Source organism: Dermacentor variabilis, chromosome 2, assembly GCF_050947875.1.
Source record: "Dermacentor variabilis isolate Ectoservices chromosome 2, ASM5094787v1, whole genome shotgun sequence".
NCBI classification, from domain to species: domain Eukaryota; kingdom Metazoa; phylum Arthropoda; class Arachnida; order Ixodida; family Ixodidae; genus Dermacentor; species Dermacentor variabilis.
The window spans coordinates 171,753,165-171,770,994 of NC_134569.1; the positions used below are offsets into that span (position 1 = coordinate 171,753,165).

The 17,830-nt window shown below is 46.4% G+C and overlaps 1 protein-coding gene across 1 annotated transcript in view; it reads right to left on the reverse strand.

The window, feature by feature from the left end:
• Positions 1 to 8,732: 8,732 nt before the first annotated feature.
• The window catches only part of LOC142572946 (alpha-(1,3)-fucosyltransferase C-like), a 55,131-nt gene continuing 46,033 nt past the window's right edge, over positions 8,733 to 17,830 (reverse strand). Inside the window, exon 5 of the mRNA XM_075682414.1 lies at positions 8,733 to 11,410. Within this exon, the coding sequence (XP_075538529.1) occupies positions 10,729 to 11,410 (682 nt within the window). The 3' untranslated portion in view covers positions 8,733 to 10,728. The remainder of the gene's footprint in view (positions 11,411 to 17,830) is intronic.

Here is a 17,830-nt window from a genome sequence, read left to right on the forward strand (position 1 = left end):
TCGCACACTGCATGTAGCCTGAGAAGTCCTGCAGCGTTCAAAGAAATGCATGAGGCAACTTTCAAAGACAATGTATTTCATCTCTGAAATCGCATCCATGCTTGCAGGCAAGAAAAGATCAAGATGATCGCTGCAAGAAAAGAATTGTGTTGGTTTAGCTGGACATGCTCAAGAGCACAGATGCATCTGAAAAAGTTATTTCCACGTCCATGCTTGCCTGTCACAGTGCAAAACTTTCATCTTGCATGTCAATTATGCTCACATTGAAATTTTAATCATGGCTATGAATTCTGTTTTCGCGCTCTGAGCATGTTGAGGCCAGGTCATAGCGTGATGCTCAGTTCATGGTAGTTGTGGAACTGCGGACAAGCCCTGGTTGAAAGCTGCACTCATTTGTCTGTATACCTGAGAAAAAAAAGTAATGAATTAGTATGCACTACTACACAGTTAAAAAAGTCTGATTTTTGAATCTTACCACTGGTTCTGCGTAGAACTGTTGTCATTGTAGCCTTTTGTGCACAGGCCTTCGCTAACACCGCTTGCACGTATTTTGACGACGCCTTAGGCTTTCTTTGTGTGACCACACGTCGGGCAGCAAGCAGAGTCACCAGTGTCGTCTGGAAGAACGGTTACAAACAAAAATACACGGAAAATGAACTCCAGCAAAAATGCATCTTCAATGTTATAAAGAACGTCTGCAACTCCGTCTTTGTTAAAATTAAAAGAATAGTGAACAACTAGCTTCCCATGAACTCGCGAATCTCACTTCGCGCATAGAAACACTGCGGCACGTCCGCATAGCCATGTTTGCTTACCGTCATCTACCGAGACTGCGATGTCTGTTTCGACATCGCGAAAGCTGGCCTCTTCTCAAAAGTCTTTTTCTTGCTCACACTCAACTGCAGTTCCACTAAGCGTGGTCGAAGGCGCGTCTGCCAGAGCGCTGTTCCCAATCTAGAAATTACAAAGAACAAAATGAGCGCAACAAATCAATTATATAGTTTTTCTTGAAGCTCCAGTTTACATAGGAGAAAAGGGATCTCATCGGCGCTTCGCTTCCTCTCACGAAGACTGCTCGCTGCTGCGATTGTAGCCATTGTAGCTGAAGGCAGAAGGCACCGAGTTAGGCTTGAGCACCCCACTTCCATTTGCACAGCACTCCCGAACCCAAACTTACGTCGTACACGAAATCGTCGTTCTTGAAGTGTGCCGAACACAGCCTGCTGGTTCTCGTCGGCTGCAAGTTCTCGCGCCGCGTTGCAAGGATCCACAGGTATTGCACTTCTTGGTTACTCGGAAATGGGGGCAAGCTAGTTCCAGGCGTCGCGTACGTGTTCGAGCACCCGACGGCCATGCAATGCGTCGGCATTTTTGGAGCAGCGCAAATCACGAGCTCAACAGGGAGAACGCGCGTCCAGAGAGACACCCGCCCACTCGCAAACGATGAGCGAGCAATGCGCTTGGTGGCCTAGCCGCAGTTGCGTACGGTTCTTCAGCATTCGCCACATCCGCATCGCTACCGATTACCCGCCAGGTGCACGCGTCGTCTGCGTAAGTGCTATTTAATAACTGCTAATAACAAAATTGGACGATTACTAGCCCTAAGGCTTCGCCAAGATTACTTTGAGAACATACGCTGGGCATTTGTAGTCATTTTAGCCAAAGTGTAATCTCGTTGCATATGGCCTTTAACCCAGTAATAAACATCGGCACCACACGTTTAAGCTTCGCTGGTTAACCACATGCACGGAGTACTTGGGCGGCGATTTCTTCCATATCGCCACGCGACGTGGTAGCCCAGTGGCTACGACATTGCGCTAAGCTCGATGTCGCTGATTCGAAGCCGACAGCAGCAGCCGCATTTAGATAGGGGCGAAGTGCGAGAACGCTCGCGTATTGTTAAATTTAAGCACACATTAAAGAACCATAGGTGGCCAAAATTGATCTGGAGCGCTCCACTACGGCGTGCCTCACAATCATCGCAAAATGCACGTGAAACGCCAGAATTTATTTTTATTTTCTTTAAGTATCTTCAACGCTTCATTTTGAGTGCTCAGTCACTTATCACTAAGGTACTACCAGAGACAAGAAAATGAGGAAGACAAAATATCATACTTCAAGAATTACAGGAGTTCACATTCTCAAAATGCTGATATGTGACCTTATTATGGTAGACAAGTCAGCTAATATATTGAAGGAATGACTGGAAAGAGCGTAATTTGTGACCGAGTATATTAAAAGAAAACATGTGCTTTTTAAGGAAAGCGCCAGCATGTGCTATCACAAATGTGGGACCCAGTCTGACCCGATAGCAACTGAAATGAAATTGCTGAAATACATGTGTATAAACACACAAGGCGTTTCTTAGACCATACGGAATTTTAAGGTCGCCTGTAGCTGGTAGGGCTAAGCAGTATCGCGATACAAGGTGTCGCGATAGTATATCGTAGAGATACATTTGAGTATGCGTATTTCAGTATCGACATACATTTGAACAATGTATTTGTACCTCAGTAGTGAAATACGTTTACGATGTATGGATTATATCGCGATACTGTGCAGGATACGGATATCTCGTTGCTTTTTTTTTATGCCGGAAATGAGCTTGCGTGTTCGCAGCACGTGTGATCGCTTTTCCACTTGCCTGTCACGTTCACAACCTCGGTTAAAACAGCTAAACGCACAGCAATACGGCATGGAGAGACCACGAGCGAGACGCAGATCGGCGCTTCGCTTGCACGTGGCGAGCGAAGAGCAACTTTCAACATGCCGTCGAGAGGCGAGAAACCGAAATATAAAGAAAAAGAAAGCGGCGCGCTATCACCAGACAGAAATCGGCCAATTGGAGGTGCTGGAGAGAAGGAAACGGCTTTGTTCGAGAGATAGCCTTCGCAATGCATCATGTCTTCGCGGAGCATCAACATCCCCAAAATAAAAAAAAAAGAAATGTTTCGGTATCTTTATTCTCGCATCTGTATTGTTGTGTCTGAATTCCGGGATTCTTTTTTTTTTCTCCTTCTTGCGAAATTACCTCCGAAATATCCCGTTACGTCAAAGACTAATGTATCTCAGTTTCGGTATTTTAGGCTTCCAGCACATATTTTTCGATATGTGTATTCCGGAACACTTTTCTGAGCATCTCTGCCCAGCCCTGGCATCAATAAACATCAATTAGAGTATATCGAGTGTTTTTTAGACTATACAGAAACGTTCAGTATCGCCTCCGGCAGATAGTAAAATTATAATGCAATACATAAAACGACGGTTGCTGAAAAAAAGTTAAGTGGAAAAATCGTGCAATTTTATTGCAAGTCTCACGGTGCATATTTCCAAGCCCGTGCGATCCCTATAATTCGTCCCAAGTGGCTAACTCTTCCAAACCCACCGGTCACAATTCTTAAACTGCACTATGTACTGTACTATGTATAACATGATTAATTAAAAAGTTAGGGAGGGAATTTCACAGGGAAACTGTTGGCCTCTAGTCGGTCGACATTATTCGTGTCCCTCAGGACAAATGTGCGTCGATCCCGGCGTCCGCGCATGGCCAGAAGCAGTGGCTCGTACATCCGCAAAGCAGAGAGCCTTCCAAGAGGCAGCAAAGTGAAGCGAATAGCGAATAAATTTTTTGTAATCACGGATACAACATAAAAAACAGCAGACTTTTAAATAAAGAACAAGAACAAAACAATCATCCCAACCACATAAGTGAGGATAAGGCGCTGCGAATAACAATGCAAAGCACGTAGCGTTCCCTGCATACGTTCTCCGGCATACGTTACTGATGCGCAAGCTGCCACGGCGATGGCAGGTTGCGATGTGGTAAGTGACGTCCCTAGCATTTAGTAATGGACGAACCAGCCTGGCAACTGAATTCAATGTTCTTGGGGCACCGCTACGGACTGCGGCGTGCTGTCAAAATTACCGTTACTCCCATTACTCCGGGGTGTTATTACTACCATTGCCCTAAAGCAACTAAGCATCGCATACCCCTTCAGCAGGTGCAGTTGTGGTTTTCAACAACTTCGCTCGACGTCCACTTTCGCACGGCTGGATGCGTAAATGTTTTTTGTTGATTAGTACATTATGCATTTTGATTTCTCCTGCGTGTGATGTCCGCCACTTCGAATAATCTAGCTCAAGGATAGGCTATCTGAAAAAGGCCATCTGCTGCAGGCGCCTTTCAAAATTCTGCGCAGTCAAGAAACACCTTGTGTGTTTACACGCATGTATTTCGGCAATTTCATTTCAGTTGCTGTTGGGTCAGACTTTGGTTCTCAAGTGTGTATTAGCGCCTGCTGGCACTTTCCTTAAAAAGTACACGTTTTCTTTTAATATACTCGGTCACGAATGACGCTCTTTTCTTTCCAGTCATTCCTCCAATACATTTGCTGACTTGTCGACCATAATAAGGTCACATATCTGCATTTTCAGAATGTGAACTATAATTCTTGAAATATGATATTTTGTCTCCTAATTTTCTTGTCTGTCCTATTGTTTTAATGCTAACTGATTGATCACTGAAAGTGAAGCATTGGAGATACTTCAAGAAAGAAAATCACCACCTATGCACTCCGTACAAATGATTAACCAGCGAAGCTTAAATGTCTGGCCCTGGTGTTTATCGCTAGATTAATCCTGACTGCTTTATCACTAGGTTAAGCCCAAAGTTATAGCATTCGCTAAAAACGACAGCTTGGCAGGCTGCGGTATCCTCGGTACGCAGTTGCTGCATGCGCTCGGCTGCACGAGCCTGTTCTTGCGCCTGGGCAGTAGCATCAGCACAGCGTAGACGAGCTCGTTCCCGGTTCTGCTCGCGGCGGTGCTGACCGAAAGCTGCCTGCTCCTCAGGAGTACGTATGACGCGTGGTCTGCCCATTTCGGAGCCGGACAGAAACTGCTGCGCGCGCGCTCGGTTGCGACGGGGAGCAACCACGTCATTACTAGCGCAGCCATTCGCGCGCCTCTCTTTCTTTTTTTTATATTTTGCGCATAGGCATGGGGTTGCGCCGGAGTTTTCGGCGTAGAGGCGATGGACGGACGAATCGGCTAGCCCTATGCAGCTTCGCTATAAAGATGAAACGAGGAAAACAGACGTGGAAAGAAGGACACAACAGACACATATTGATCATTTTATATATGAAGTCACAAGACAAAAAAACAAGCATGCATTGGATACTACACATCATTTGTGATTCTCTAGATTAATATTTATTCTTCCAGAAGGGTTAGCGATGACGGACTGATCACTTATCACCAACCTTTTTGATCTAAAATGGCTCTGAAATATCACGTTCCCGCTTTGTTTCTGCCATTTTTAAAGAAGTTTGTCTTATCAAACAAAAGCGTGCAATGAACGGGTGACACATCTGTTCTCTATATTGTTTTGGCATTGCCTGGATGATTAACACAGTGTCATGTCTATTTTATGTAGACTTTCCTAGAGCATAGTGCATATACAGCTGAATAATTCCACATTAGTACCATTAGTTCCACCTTAGTACAACATCTGATCAAGTTAGTGTACCTTGTTGCGTGACTGACGGAGCATGACGCTGTTTTTCTTTATGCTTCGGACTGCACACACTCGAGAGATTGCCGGGCAGCTGAAAAAATGTACGCTTACTCTATGTCTGCTGGCTACCTTTCTTCAAATTATAGACAGCTTCTGCGCATATGGAACTATATGCCCTGGCATTTCATTTTTTTATTACTTGTTTGATGATACGCAGCTTCTAATATTCTCTATGTACGGGCTTTGAAGCTACAATCTAGGTCGTCGGTGAGACGGTCAAACAGGTAAAAAAAAAATTTTAAAAGATTTCCACTGCATCTAGTTCCGTATGCACACAAGTTCGTAATTTGGAAAAAGAACTTAGTTATCACACATGAACTATATTTATTTTTTTCTGTTCCGTGCTAGCTCGGCAATGTGTGCAATCTGATATATAAAGAAAAAGCCACTATGATCCACTAATAAAACAAGAATATAAACTAAGTGCATGTTACATGTGGTTTATACGCTGAACTGTAGTAAAGTCTATTTTGGACACACATGAGAATATTTCACTCACAGATTCAGGCAACACCAAAGCCAGCCATTTAACAGTTCATTGCAAAGAGTGCGCATGTACGCCTCTATCCAATAAGGTGTTCTTAAAAAAGGCAGGAACTAAGCAGCAACGTGAGGATTTCTATTGGGCCTGATAATTTCTGTGAGAATTCCTGTGTGATGTTCAAGTGTTGATATTCCATTGCACAGGGAAGCTGTCAATCGCTTGCCAATAATAGTGTGACAAAATACAGTTTATTGTTGGTTTAGGCAGTGGAATGGTGTTGATACTATATGACGCCGCGCTGAAGCATGTAGTCCACGTGCTCACTGATCACCTGATGCTCCTTGGCGGATGCGCGGTACGGGCAATGCCGCAATGGCGCGTTGGAGCCAGTGTCGATGTGGTGGCTGACGTTTGACGTGCGACCCAGAGTAGGCTGAACGACATCAAGAGAAGAACGGAACTGGGCGAGCAGGTGAAGAAACTGGGAGCAGAGAGGGCCTCGTCAGCCACTGAGGGGCGCATGGTCAAATCGCGCTGCCTCCTCAACTCGTCGTGGCTTTGGCACAAGTTTATGAGCTCCCCTACGGTGCGCGGACTCTTGACGATCAACATTTGGCAAATGTCATCGGCAATGCCCTTCAAAATGTGCTTCAATTCGTCATTTTCGGGCATAGAAGCAAATACACGTTTGCATAGGTCGAGAACTTCTTCGATATAACAGGTGAATGTTTCACCAGGCTGTTGCGCTCGCTCTCGTAATCACTGCTCGGCGCGCAACGTGTGGACGGCGGGGCGACCGAAAACTTCAGCGAAACTGGCCTTGAACGCGGACCAGGACTGAAAGTCGGCTTCGTGATTTTTAAGCCACAGTTGAGCCACTCGCGCAAGGTAGAAGATGACGGCATTTAACTTGGCGGTACCGTCCCATCGATTGTGCAAGCTCACCCGTCCGTAGGTGGACAACCAGTCATTGGCGTCCTGCTCATCCGTACCGCTGAAAACCGCTGGATGGCGTTCCGGGACAGCGCCAGAGCAGGCAACGGAGGGTGGCGACGACGTCGGCTGGGGAGAGTCAGGCATGACGGGAGGCAGAGTCCGAGACCGGAGTTCCAGGGTGTAGATGTTCTTGAATACCCAGCGCCTCCACCAATTGTAATGGGGTTTGTTGAACAGTTCAGTTGGCAGCGTCTGTTCGCAATCGAGAAGGCAAGTCACGCACAGCAGGAACAGCTGGTTGCCCGAACGGCTCACGCTCGTGCTAAGCACTGGTGATCCGGCTGGCCCACTGGTTGCACTGCAGGCATGAAACAGATGATCTGGCTGGCCTTGTCCTTGTGCCCTTTTTCTTCATTACAAATCCATATCTTTTGTAGCAGGCAGAGATGAATGCCTGACCACTCTTGGAGTGCACCTTACTGTGATCATGAAGGCTTTTGTTTTCATAAAATGAAGGTCATTTTGGAAAAAAGCTGAGTCTTGCATTATGAAGCTTGGAATAGTGCCGATATCTAGTCAAACCTAGACTAGCCAAAAATTTTACTGTGTTAATGCTCTTTGTTGTAACAATTCTCATATTAAAGAACGTCTTAATGTAGCCGTACAGTATGACGCTGTAGATGGCTAGTCACATACAGGTCATATATTCAATTGTTTTTGGAGATTAAAAAAAAAACTGGTGTCTTGCATTCTGTTCTCACTGTATTCACTGTATTCACTGTATCCGACAGACTCAACTTCGACAATCCTCTGGTTATACCTAGGCATTCATTCCCTGGAACCACATATGTACTCCCACTGTGTTCTGAATTACGTGCGTATAGTTTTACTGAATAAAATTTGTAGATGTTTTTAACTGTTGTGCTGTGCTTTGAGTTGAGGGCAAACGTGGGGGCAGTGTTGACGAAAGTATTGAGAGGTAAGACAACAGTCCTTTTTGACAAATTGGATGAAAGGATGGTAAAGTTGTACATTTGGAGCATTCCATTACGTACTCATTATGCAAACTGGCACTATTCATTTTCAATTGGCACTATTCATTTTAAATTGGCGCTATTCATCATGCAGTATATTCTATTTATGTATTGTTTGGGTATACTGTACTTTTTCACTGGCATTTATACTGTACGATTCCCTTTTTCTAAGTTTTAAAATCGTCGTTTAATATGGGCAGGGAAATAATAGTCCATTACTGTGTTTGCCCAAGTTGGCCTTCTTGACATACTGAAGTAAGTCAGTCTTTTTTAATGACAAAGCAATCGAAATCTGATTAAAATGCCTGAAATTCTAGATTACATGATAAGTTTGGACATTTTGCAGCTGTTCATGACGATTTCCACACATAACAAAATGCATACCGGATGTTGCAGCAGAAGCATAGTAGTGTTTTTTTAAGCTCGGCCCTTGATTCCAATTTAACAAATAAGTGTTGTTTTCTCGTTATGTCAAGTCTGTTCATGACGCTTTAGAGGTTAATACATAATGGTGGCGAAACTCTTGCTTTTGGTATTTTACTCAATAATGTGTGCAGCAGTATTTTTTGAATTCCTTGTAGTATTACAATTTATTATAACATTGAAAGGTGGCAGAGAACCGCTGACGAACTATGTATTTCTTGCAAGCAGATTACCATAGGTTGTGAGCTCCGATTTTAGTGCATACGATGTCATTTGACGAAAGTCATATTTTCTGTACCAATGGGTAGTTTCACCAACTATTGCCCTGGTGGTCATGTAGGCCACCAATGTTTGTCGGTCGATAAATTACGACCTCAGCAAGGGTCATTTTTGTCATCGCAAAGAGGTTCCCTTGACTACCAAGAGGTGCTTGCGTGGATCGCTGATGTAGTCCCGTCGACTCCTTCTTTAAGAGTAACACATACTTTTCAATGCTTGTTGCGGGAAGCCGTCACTAGTACTGCGAGGAAGTCACCACGACTATCGATCCAAGAGAGTCTGTGTAGCCATCCTAAATGTTATCAGTGTGACGAGCAGATACACCGCAACATGAGTCGGTTGAGACTCTTTTTTAGGAATGTGTTATGAGGATTACTTGCTTTTGTCAATGCAACAATGCTTTTCTTTCTTTTTTGGCATAGCGACTCCCTCAGACATATTGAATTCCGCTACGGGTCCTGTACTGTGATTTCTTGTGAATAGAGGCTTTAGTGGAGTGCTTCCGCGAGTTAAAATATTGTCTGCCGCTTGGTGCTGACGACTGTAGGCATGAGTAAGGAGTAGGCTTAAAAAATTAACCCCAACAAATCGTCCTACAGTATGTGCGAATGCGGGTCAGCCTGGAGCTGCCAAGAGTGACCAGGCACACTCTAAAGCCAGAGTACCAGAGACAGTGTAGTCAGTTATTTAACGTTCAAGAAACTTTCCCTACTGACCGAGACTTGCAGCTTCACCCCAACATGACTCATTGGCGTTCATGTGGTGTTCTTTGTGGCTAACGGTCCGACTCTATGGGCGCTTTCGATCGGGGAGGGGAAGATTTTCTGTCGCAGACACTGCAAATGTGTTGCTCAACGCGGGCATCTCAACTATTCAGCGACAGTGAAGCCATCAGTGGTCGAGAGTGCTCAGTTGGTCTCCCTCCAACGTAGTGGCGAAGTAGAATGCTACTTAGCTTCCAAGATCTGAAAAGAGCCGGCGCTTTCAGCAATACTGGCCAACACAAATCTCGATAATTTCAACGACTGGTGCAGCAACTTACCTGGCGAATTTCAGCGCCTGAACATTTGATCACCACTGGGTGTCTATTTCTTACCGTCGCAAATACTGCTGCAATGTACTTTCTTCCGGATCTAACGATGCGACTTCGCGTCTTATTGCAGACAAACTATATACTTCTAACACCACCACACGTAGGGAGACCTTGGTTACGTTCAACGGCGGTGGCGTGAAGATGAGCGTCATAGGATCCCTAACTAAACAACCACTGCTTTGGAAGAACCTTGTATGCAATCCTCCGACACAAAACACTGCTCTGACCTGGCGCACTAATTCAATAAGCAAGGATTGCGACAGTGGGCTGTTTTAGAATAGAGTTTGTCACCTTACGTACGTTAAACGTAAGCACCATTTGCGGAAGGTTACGGTGCATGTCCTTTAGAGTCTTTTAGTTTACCTTACAGAAACACAAACGTAAAGAAAACGTTATAAAACAGGGCGCCGTCTGTTGCCTCGTGCCGAACGTATCCAAGCCAAGACAGTTCATTAGCCACCCTCCTGCTGTTTCTATGTGGACGCGTCTCATTAGGCGTATGGGCGCCAAAATCGCCGAACGATCTCAGAAAATGAACGTGCTATGCGCGCCTAACTAACCTTTCAGGTGAGTTTAGAGAAAGCGAAAGCTCATTCCGATAGTTTCCGGCGATCAGCGCGAGTGAGAGCGTAGCCATCACGAAAATTCATGCTGAAGCGGGAGCCATGGGAGCCGCCAAGTTCGACAACACTATTTCTTATTGTCTGTAAGCATTAGGGACGTTAAACTCGCCAAATAGCGTACGTTATCATAGCGCGCGTAAACCGCAGAAACTCAATAACGGTCCGAGCATGCGCAGTGGGGACGACGCTACTTCTTTACGTACGTACTGCTTTTATGTTCGGTCGCAAACGCTAAACCGAAACTGTCTAGTAACGTCCACGGTACCACGTCAAATCGCCGATTAGTACTCGAACTTCTGAGTGCGGCGGTTCCAAGCACGACAGTACGAAGTTGTGTTCCACCAGTGGTAGATGTCCGGCACCACCGAAGTCTTCTTGAAGTCTTCACTGTGCAGCTTTCGGCAGAGTGCGCAGAAGTTGTAGTAACTGAACGGTTTCACGTTGTACTTGCCCTTCCACTGGAAGTAACTCTTGTACAGATTGTAGTCCTTGGCCGCTTTCTTAAGGTGGCGAGCCAAGTGCTTCGGTGAATCGAAGCTAAGGGCGTCGATGAACGATCCCGGAGGCGCAGCGTGAGTGTAGTTTGCTCCGCCATACACGACAGGGACGATGTTGTGCCTTAGCAGCTTGAACAGCTTCTCGGTGACGTAGTCCTTGCAGATGCAATTCTCGAAGGACAGGTAGAAGAAGTAGTTTTTGGCGAACATCTTGTAGCAAGCGGTCTCGTTTTGCCGAGGACATTTCTTTTCTCCGCAGCGTCCGTACACGTCTACGTGGACGTATTTCCGTAGCTCTCGCACGTAGTCCTCGCGCTTTCCGGACGTGTTACAGCTGCTGACGGCCCAGGCAGCCATCTGGGTCTTTTGCCTCCAGATGCGCTTGAGGGGCTTCTTGGAGTACAGGTTTAGAGCTGGCTTTTGGTCTGTGATCGTGCCGTAGGTGTCCAGGATGTCCGAATCGAGCCTGCGTATGAGACACAAGAACAGTTTCTTCTCAGTGGCGTCAAGCATGTATGGTACTGCCTAAACGAAAGATGTAAAGCAGCGGATCACACATGTGCGTCAACGCTTATTGCGTACGTTGTAACGCGTCTTGATTCTAAGCGACGTTGTTCTGAAGTCAGCGAGCAACACATCATGAATTTGCTAGAACTAGTCGCGATTATATGCGATCAATAGTGTCAAACGCAATATGCCTCTGAGCAGCCGATGACATAAATTAGCACCTAATATGTTCACTGCACTGTGGATCACCGGTGGAACACCATCTGTATTCCTGACATGTGGCAGTCAAATTACACGTATTCGTCTGCTTGTGGCTATGATTACAGTGTAGCACTTGAATGGGGTTACAAATAGCTAGGGGAATATACTGGTGTTTTCCTAATTTGGTTGTACCTGGATTAGTATAGCCCTACTTGCTCTCGCCGTTTTTGCCGGTGTCAGGCGCCACTCCAAGCCTGGAGATGTAGTGCACTGGTGGAGGTGAATTCGAGTTTCCCACCTTCAGAAAAAAAAGAGGTTTTGAACTTCAGACTGTGGTAACCGAGCATTGAAACTTGCTCAGTCAGATAACCTTGCGGGCTGTCAGGCCACCTTATGTCGGATAATTCCGACGAAGAGTATCCAACGTGCCTGAAAACATGCTTGAATTATCGGCGATATACGGGTTTTGCTCATCGATGCAGGTGGCAGAACACAGTATGTCTCAACGGTTCTAACATACATCGTGGTTTCGGAATCTCCCGTTCTCCCGCGGCTCGATACCCGATGTATTTTCGGCGAAATTGAACCACACTTGAAGGTAGTGTGAAAAAAGAAAGAAAATGAGAAAAACAAAAACTTTCAGCGCTTACCGAGAATACACGAGTCGCCTATGGACGGACGTACGCCAAACAGGTTATGGTCGCGTCTGCCTGCTTAAGGCATTGGAGAAGTCTTTCCTAACGAGACCAAGTTTCAACAAGACGACACTCCCTCACCAGGACAGGCATTGGCCTCCCTGGTGCAGTATTCAGCCACTCCCTCCCAAATGACTCATTCGATTAACCAATGGCCCTCAGTCCCCAGCAGCTGCGGAGTACCTGGCCAAAGCGATGGTCTGGCCTGCAACTCATCAGAGGGTGCTAAGAACCTCTGGACCCAGATAGGCCGCCAATGGAAGCTGACCCTTGCAGCACTTAACACCCGAACCCTCTGGAGTGAGGCTAGCCTTGAAGGAATCTTTCAGGAACTATCAGGCATTCTTTGCGATATCATTGGCCTTAGTGAGGTTACAAGAACTGGTGAGGCTTATACAGTAATGACAAATGGCTACGTCCTCAGCTATAGAAAACTACCAGATAAGAATCAGTTCGGAGTAGAATTCCTAATACATAAGAACGTAGCGGGCGACATTGACGAATTCTACAGCATTAATGAGAGGGTAGCTATAGTCGTAATAAAGTTGAATAGGAGGTATAGAATAAAGGTAGTACAAACCTATGCTACAACCTCCAGTCACTATGATGAAGAAATAGAACAGTTTTATGAAGATATTGAATTACCAATGCGAAAAGTGAAAACTGAGTATACTGTAGTCATGAGCGACTTCAATGCAAAAATGGGGGAAAAGCAGGCTCTTCAAACAACTGGCAACTACGGCGTGGATTTTAGGAACACTAGAGGAGAGATGTTGGTAGAATTCGCGGAAAGGAATAAGCTCAGAATAAGGAACACCTTCTTCGGGAAGCGTTGGAACAAAAAGTGGACGTGGAAAAGCCCTACTGGTGAAACAAGAAATGAAATTGATTTCATACTTTCTGCCGGTCCCATATAGTACAGTATGTAGAAGTGTTAGGTAGGGTAAAGGTGCAGTGATCATAGGTGAGTGAGGGCTAGGATTCGCCTCAATTTGAAGAGAGGAGTGAAATTAGTCAAGAAGAAACAAGAAAACCTAGACGCCGTAAGGGTAAAAGCAGACGAATCCAGGTTGACACTTGCAAACAAATATGCAGCCTTAGAACAGAGAAATTAAGAAGGCACAGAAGCAATCAATGAAACCGTAACAAGGCTGGCTTCAGAAGCAGCAATTGAAGTGGGAGGTAAGGCATCAAGGCAACCAGTACGTAAGCTTTCCGAAGTAACAAAGGACCTCATAAAGAAACAAACAAAGAATGAACGTGTCCAACTCAAGAGATCACATAGAATTCACGAAACTGTCCAAACTGATCAAGAAGAAGATAAGTGATATTCGAGATTATAATGTGTGAAAGACTGAGGAAGCATTAAAAATGGACGCAGCCTGAAATCAGTGAGAAGGAAACTTGGCTTCGGACAAACCAAGACGTATGCACTGAAAGATAAACAGGGTAATATCAGCAATCTCGAAGATATAATAAAAGCCGCGGGAGAATTATATGCTGGCCTGTACAGTACCCAAAGCAGCCAGGATACCCCCATTGGAGGTAGTAATGAACAGGTCACACAGGCTCCTTCTATAAGTAGCGATGAAGTTAGAATGGCCTTGCAAGAAACCAAACGGGGGAAAAGCGGCAGTAGAAGATAGGCTACCAGTCGATTTAATAACAAATGGAGGATACTCAATGCTTGAAAAACTAGCTGCCCTTTATACGAACTGTCTGTCCACTTCAAGGGTCCCAGAGAACTAGAAGAATGCCAACATTATACAAATCCACAAAACGGGAGCCTTTAAAGAAATGACAAATTATAGGCCCATTAGCTTACTTCCAGTATTATGTGAAAAATTCACCAAAATAATCTCCTAGTAGAATAAGGGCAACACTGGACTTTCGTCAACCAAGGGGACAGGAGGTTTCAGGAAGGGATACTACACAATGGATCACTTCCATGTCATCAATCACGTATTCAAGAAATCCGCAGAGTACAATCTGCCTGTCTATATGGCTTTCATAGATTACGAAAAGGCGTTTGATTTAGTAGAGATACCAGCAGTCATAGGTGCATTACGTAATCAAGGAGTACAGGACGTTTACGTAAATATTGATACGCGAAGGAAGAAGCGTGCATCTATTCACAGAAAGCTTTTAATGGCGGAGCCAACAAGCGTAGAGCAGCGATAATACTACACTCTTCGTCATCACCAAGGCCATCATCAGCGTCCTCTTCCCACAATACCGAATCTGACATCACCCCGGTCGGAACAAGCACCTTATTGGTGTGGCTCATCGGTCTGAGAAAGGTAAGGTTTGAGACGGCTGACGTGGATGATGTCAGAGAGAGGTGAAGGCATGTTGGCATCCAGTGGAAACACTTCAGATGTGACAGAGGTCACCTGGCGAAGGATGGGGTAATGGCCATAGTATCGCGAGAGAAATTTCTCCGAAAGACTAACTCGCCGAGCTGGATACCGAACTAGCACAAGAGCACCTGGTTCGTATTCCACGTCGTGATGGCTCTGGTCGTAACGGCACGTCTGGCGTGTCTGTGAAGCAGAACGACGAATGCGGGTGATCTGGCGTGCTTGGGTCACTGTGGCTATGACATCGCGAGTGTATTCTGTCGGTGAGCCGAGTGTAGTGGAAAGGAGAGTCTCGAAAGGCCAAGTCGGCTCACGACCGAAGAGGAGATAGAAGGGTGAGTAGCCAGCTGTGTCGTGGCGCGAGGAATTGTAAGCGAACGTGACAAATGGTAGAGCAGTGTCCCAGTCGCGATGATCGCAGGAAACATACATTGCTAACATGTCAGTTAATGTGCGGTTCAGGCGTTCGGTAAGACTTAGCTTGAGATGGTAAGCGGTATAAGTTTGTGTTTAGTAGCACATATCGAAGTAAGTCGTCTATGACTTTGGCAAGAAAGTACCTACCGCGATCGGTGAGAAGTTGACGAGGTGCGCCGTGGTGTAAGATAACGTCGTGAAGCAAGAAGTCAGCGACGTCTGTAGCGGAGCTGGTCGGTAGGGCTCTAGTAATGGCATAGCGAGTTGTATAGTCCGTAACGAGGGCAACCCACCTATCTCCGTCCTTCTATATAGGGAATGGTCCGACAAGATCAACGCGAGCGCGAAAAAAAGGGTCGTCCTGTATATCCAAAGGCTGCAGCAGTCCGGCAGGAGGCACAACTGGTCTTTTTCGGCGTTGACACGACTCACACGCGGCAACATAGCGCCGAACGGAGCGGTTGATACGGGGCCAGAAAAATCTTCACCGAATTCGATGATAGGTCCGAGTGACGCCAAGGTGTCCAGGGGTGAGAATGTCGTGCAGTTGCTGGAGTACATTCTTTCGAAGATATGACGGAATGACGGTTAGTAGCTCGGGCGCATCGGGGTGTATGTTGCAGCGATACAGGATGCCATTTTGTAGCACAAACATGTGAAGGGATGGGTCAGACGGATCAGAGAGCGGGGGTTCGATAATGGACTCTAACGATTCATCACGTCGTTGTTTAGCGCCAATGTCTTGCAAGGCGGAGAGCGGAAGAACGCAGATCGGTGCAACATCCACTAAACCGTCCGGTGCATCGATGGGACGACAAAACAGGCAGTGGGCCTCCTGATGTAGAAGACCCGACTTGTAGACCGCGGTGTATATGTAATCCTGCAGCCTTAGGGCCCAGCGACCGAGGCGTCCGGTGTGATCCTTGAGGGAGGAAAGCCAACAAAGGGCGTGGTGGTCGGTTGTAACGGTAAATGGTCGACCATATATGTAGGTTTGGAACTTGCCCACCACTCAAATGAGGACGAGGCACTCACATCTGTAATCGAGTAATTGCGCTCGGCGGGAGAGAGGAGGCTGCTGACGTAGGCGATAACGCGGTTGTGCCCTCATTGGCGTTGAGCTAAGATTGCGCCGATGCCGTAGCCACAGGCGTCAGTTCGGATTTCTGCTGGAGTGGAGGCGTCAAAATGGGCGATAACAGGAGGTGTGTTAAGCAGGGTGATGAGCTGCGAGAAAGCAGACGCTTATTCAGAGCCCCAGCAGAAAGGAACGTCTTTCTTCAGGAGGTCAGTCACGGGACGGGCAACATGGGCGAAATTTTCCGCAAACCTGCGGAAGTAAGATGAAAGGCCAATAAAGCTGCGAACATCTTTGGCACAGGTTGGTACGGGGAAATTCTCCACAGCATGAACTCTAGCGGGGTCGGGGCCTGACGAATCGACGAGATGTCCGAGCATGGTTATTCAGCGGTGGCCGAATTGGTGCTTGGATGACTTGAGCTGCAAGCCAGCGGTGCGAAAAACCGAAAGAACAGATGAAAGATTTTCAAGATGAGTCGCAAAAGTTGAAGAGAATACGCCGACGTCATCCAAGTAGCACAAACAGATGGACCATTTCAAGCCACGCAAGAGCATGTCCATCATCCGTTCAAAGGTAGCCAGGGCATTACACAAGCAAAACGGCATTACCCTGAACTGATGTAGGCCATCTGATGTAACGAATGCGGTCTTCCCACAGTCCATTTCATCCACAAGAATTTGCCAATATCCAGAGCGAAGGTCTATCGATGAAAAATAAGGAGCACCGTGGAGACAATCCAGAGCATCGTCAATGCGGGGAAGAGGATATACATCTTTCTTGGTGATCGTGTTTAGATTACGATAGTAAATGCAGAATCGCCAGCTGTTATCCTTCTTTTTTACGAGAGCAACAGGGGAAGCCCATGGGCTGGAAGAGTGTTCAATAATCCCTTTGGCAAGCATTTTGTCAACCTCTCTCTGGATAACTTGTCGCTGAGAGGGAGACACCCGGTATGGGCGTCGGCGAACAAGGGCTGAATCGCCGGTATTTATACGATGCTTCACGACCGTAGTTTGATCCAGATGGCGATCGTTCTGGTCGAAAATGTCGGAGTACGACACAAGGAGGCCACGGAGCTCTGCGGCTTGTTGGGTTGAGAGGTCCGGTGCAATCACCTTTGTAAAGTCGTCGGTCGGTGCAGATGCAGAAGGCGCAGAATGAGCCCTGGTCGAAGAGATACGCCTCGAGGAAGTACTGTCCGAAATTTAGGATGGGAAGATATGTCTGATTGTCCGCTACAGAAAAGATGGTGTGTGGGAAGGAGAAATTGCGGGAAAGCAGGATTGAAGTCGCGGGAGTAAGGACACAGTATCCGTAAAGTACAGGTGGGCAGGCTAAAGCAGTGATGCAGGTTTCTGCTAGAGACAGGAGGAGAATAAAATCCGCAGAACAAAGTTGAGTTGGAGCTTGAGCAGGAAGGTCAACGGGAACAGGTAGGGGTAGGCCAGGTTCTACAGCACCGGCTGAACAGTCAATCAGAGCAGAATGGGCGGCCAAAAAGTCGAGTCCGAGGATCACATCATGACGGCAACCTTCGAGCACACTAAACAAAACGGACGTGTGGCGACCGGCGACACTGACACGAGCAGCACGCATTCCAAGCACAGCCGGAGTTCCACCGTCGG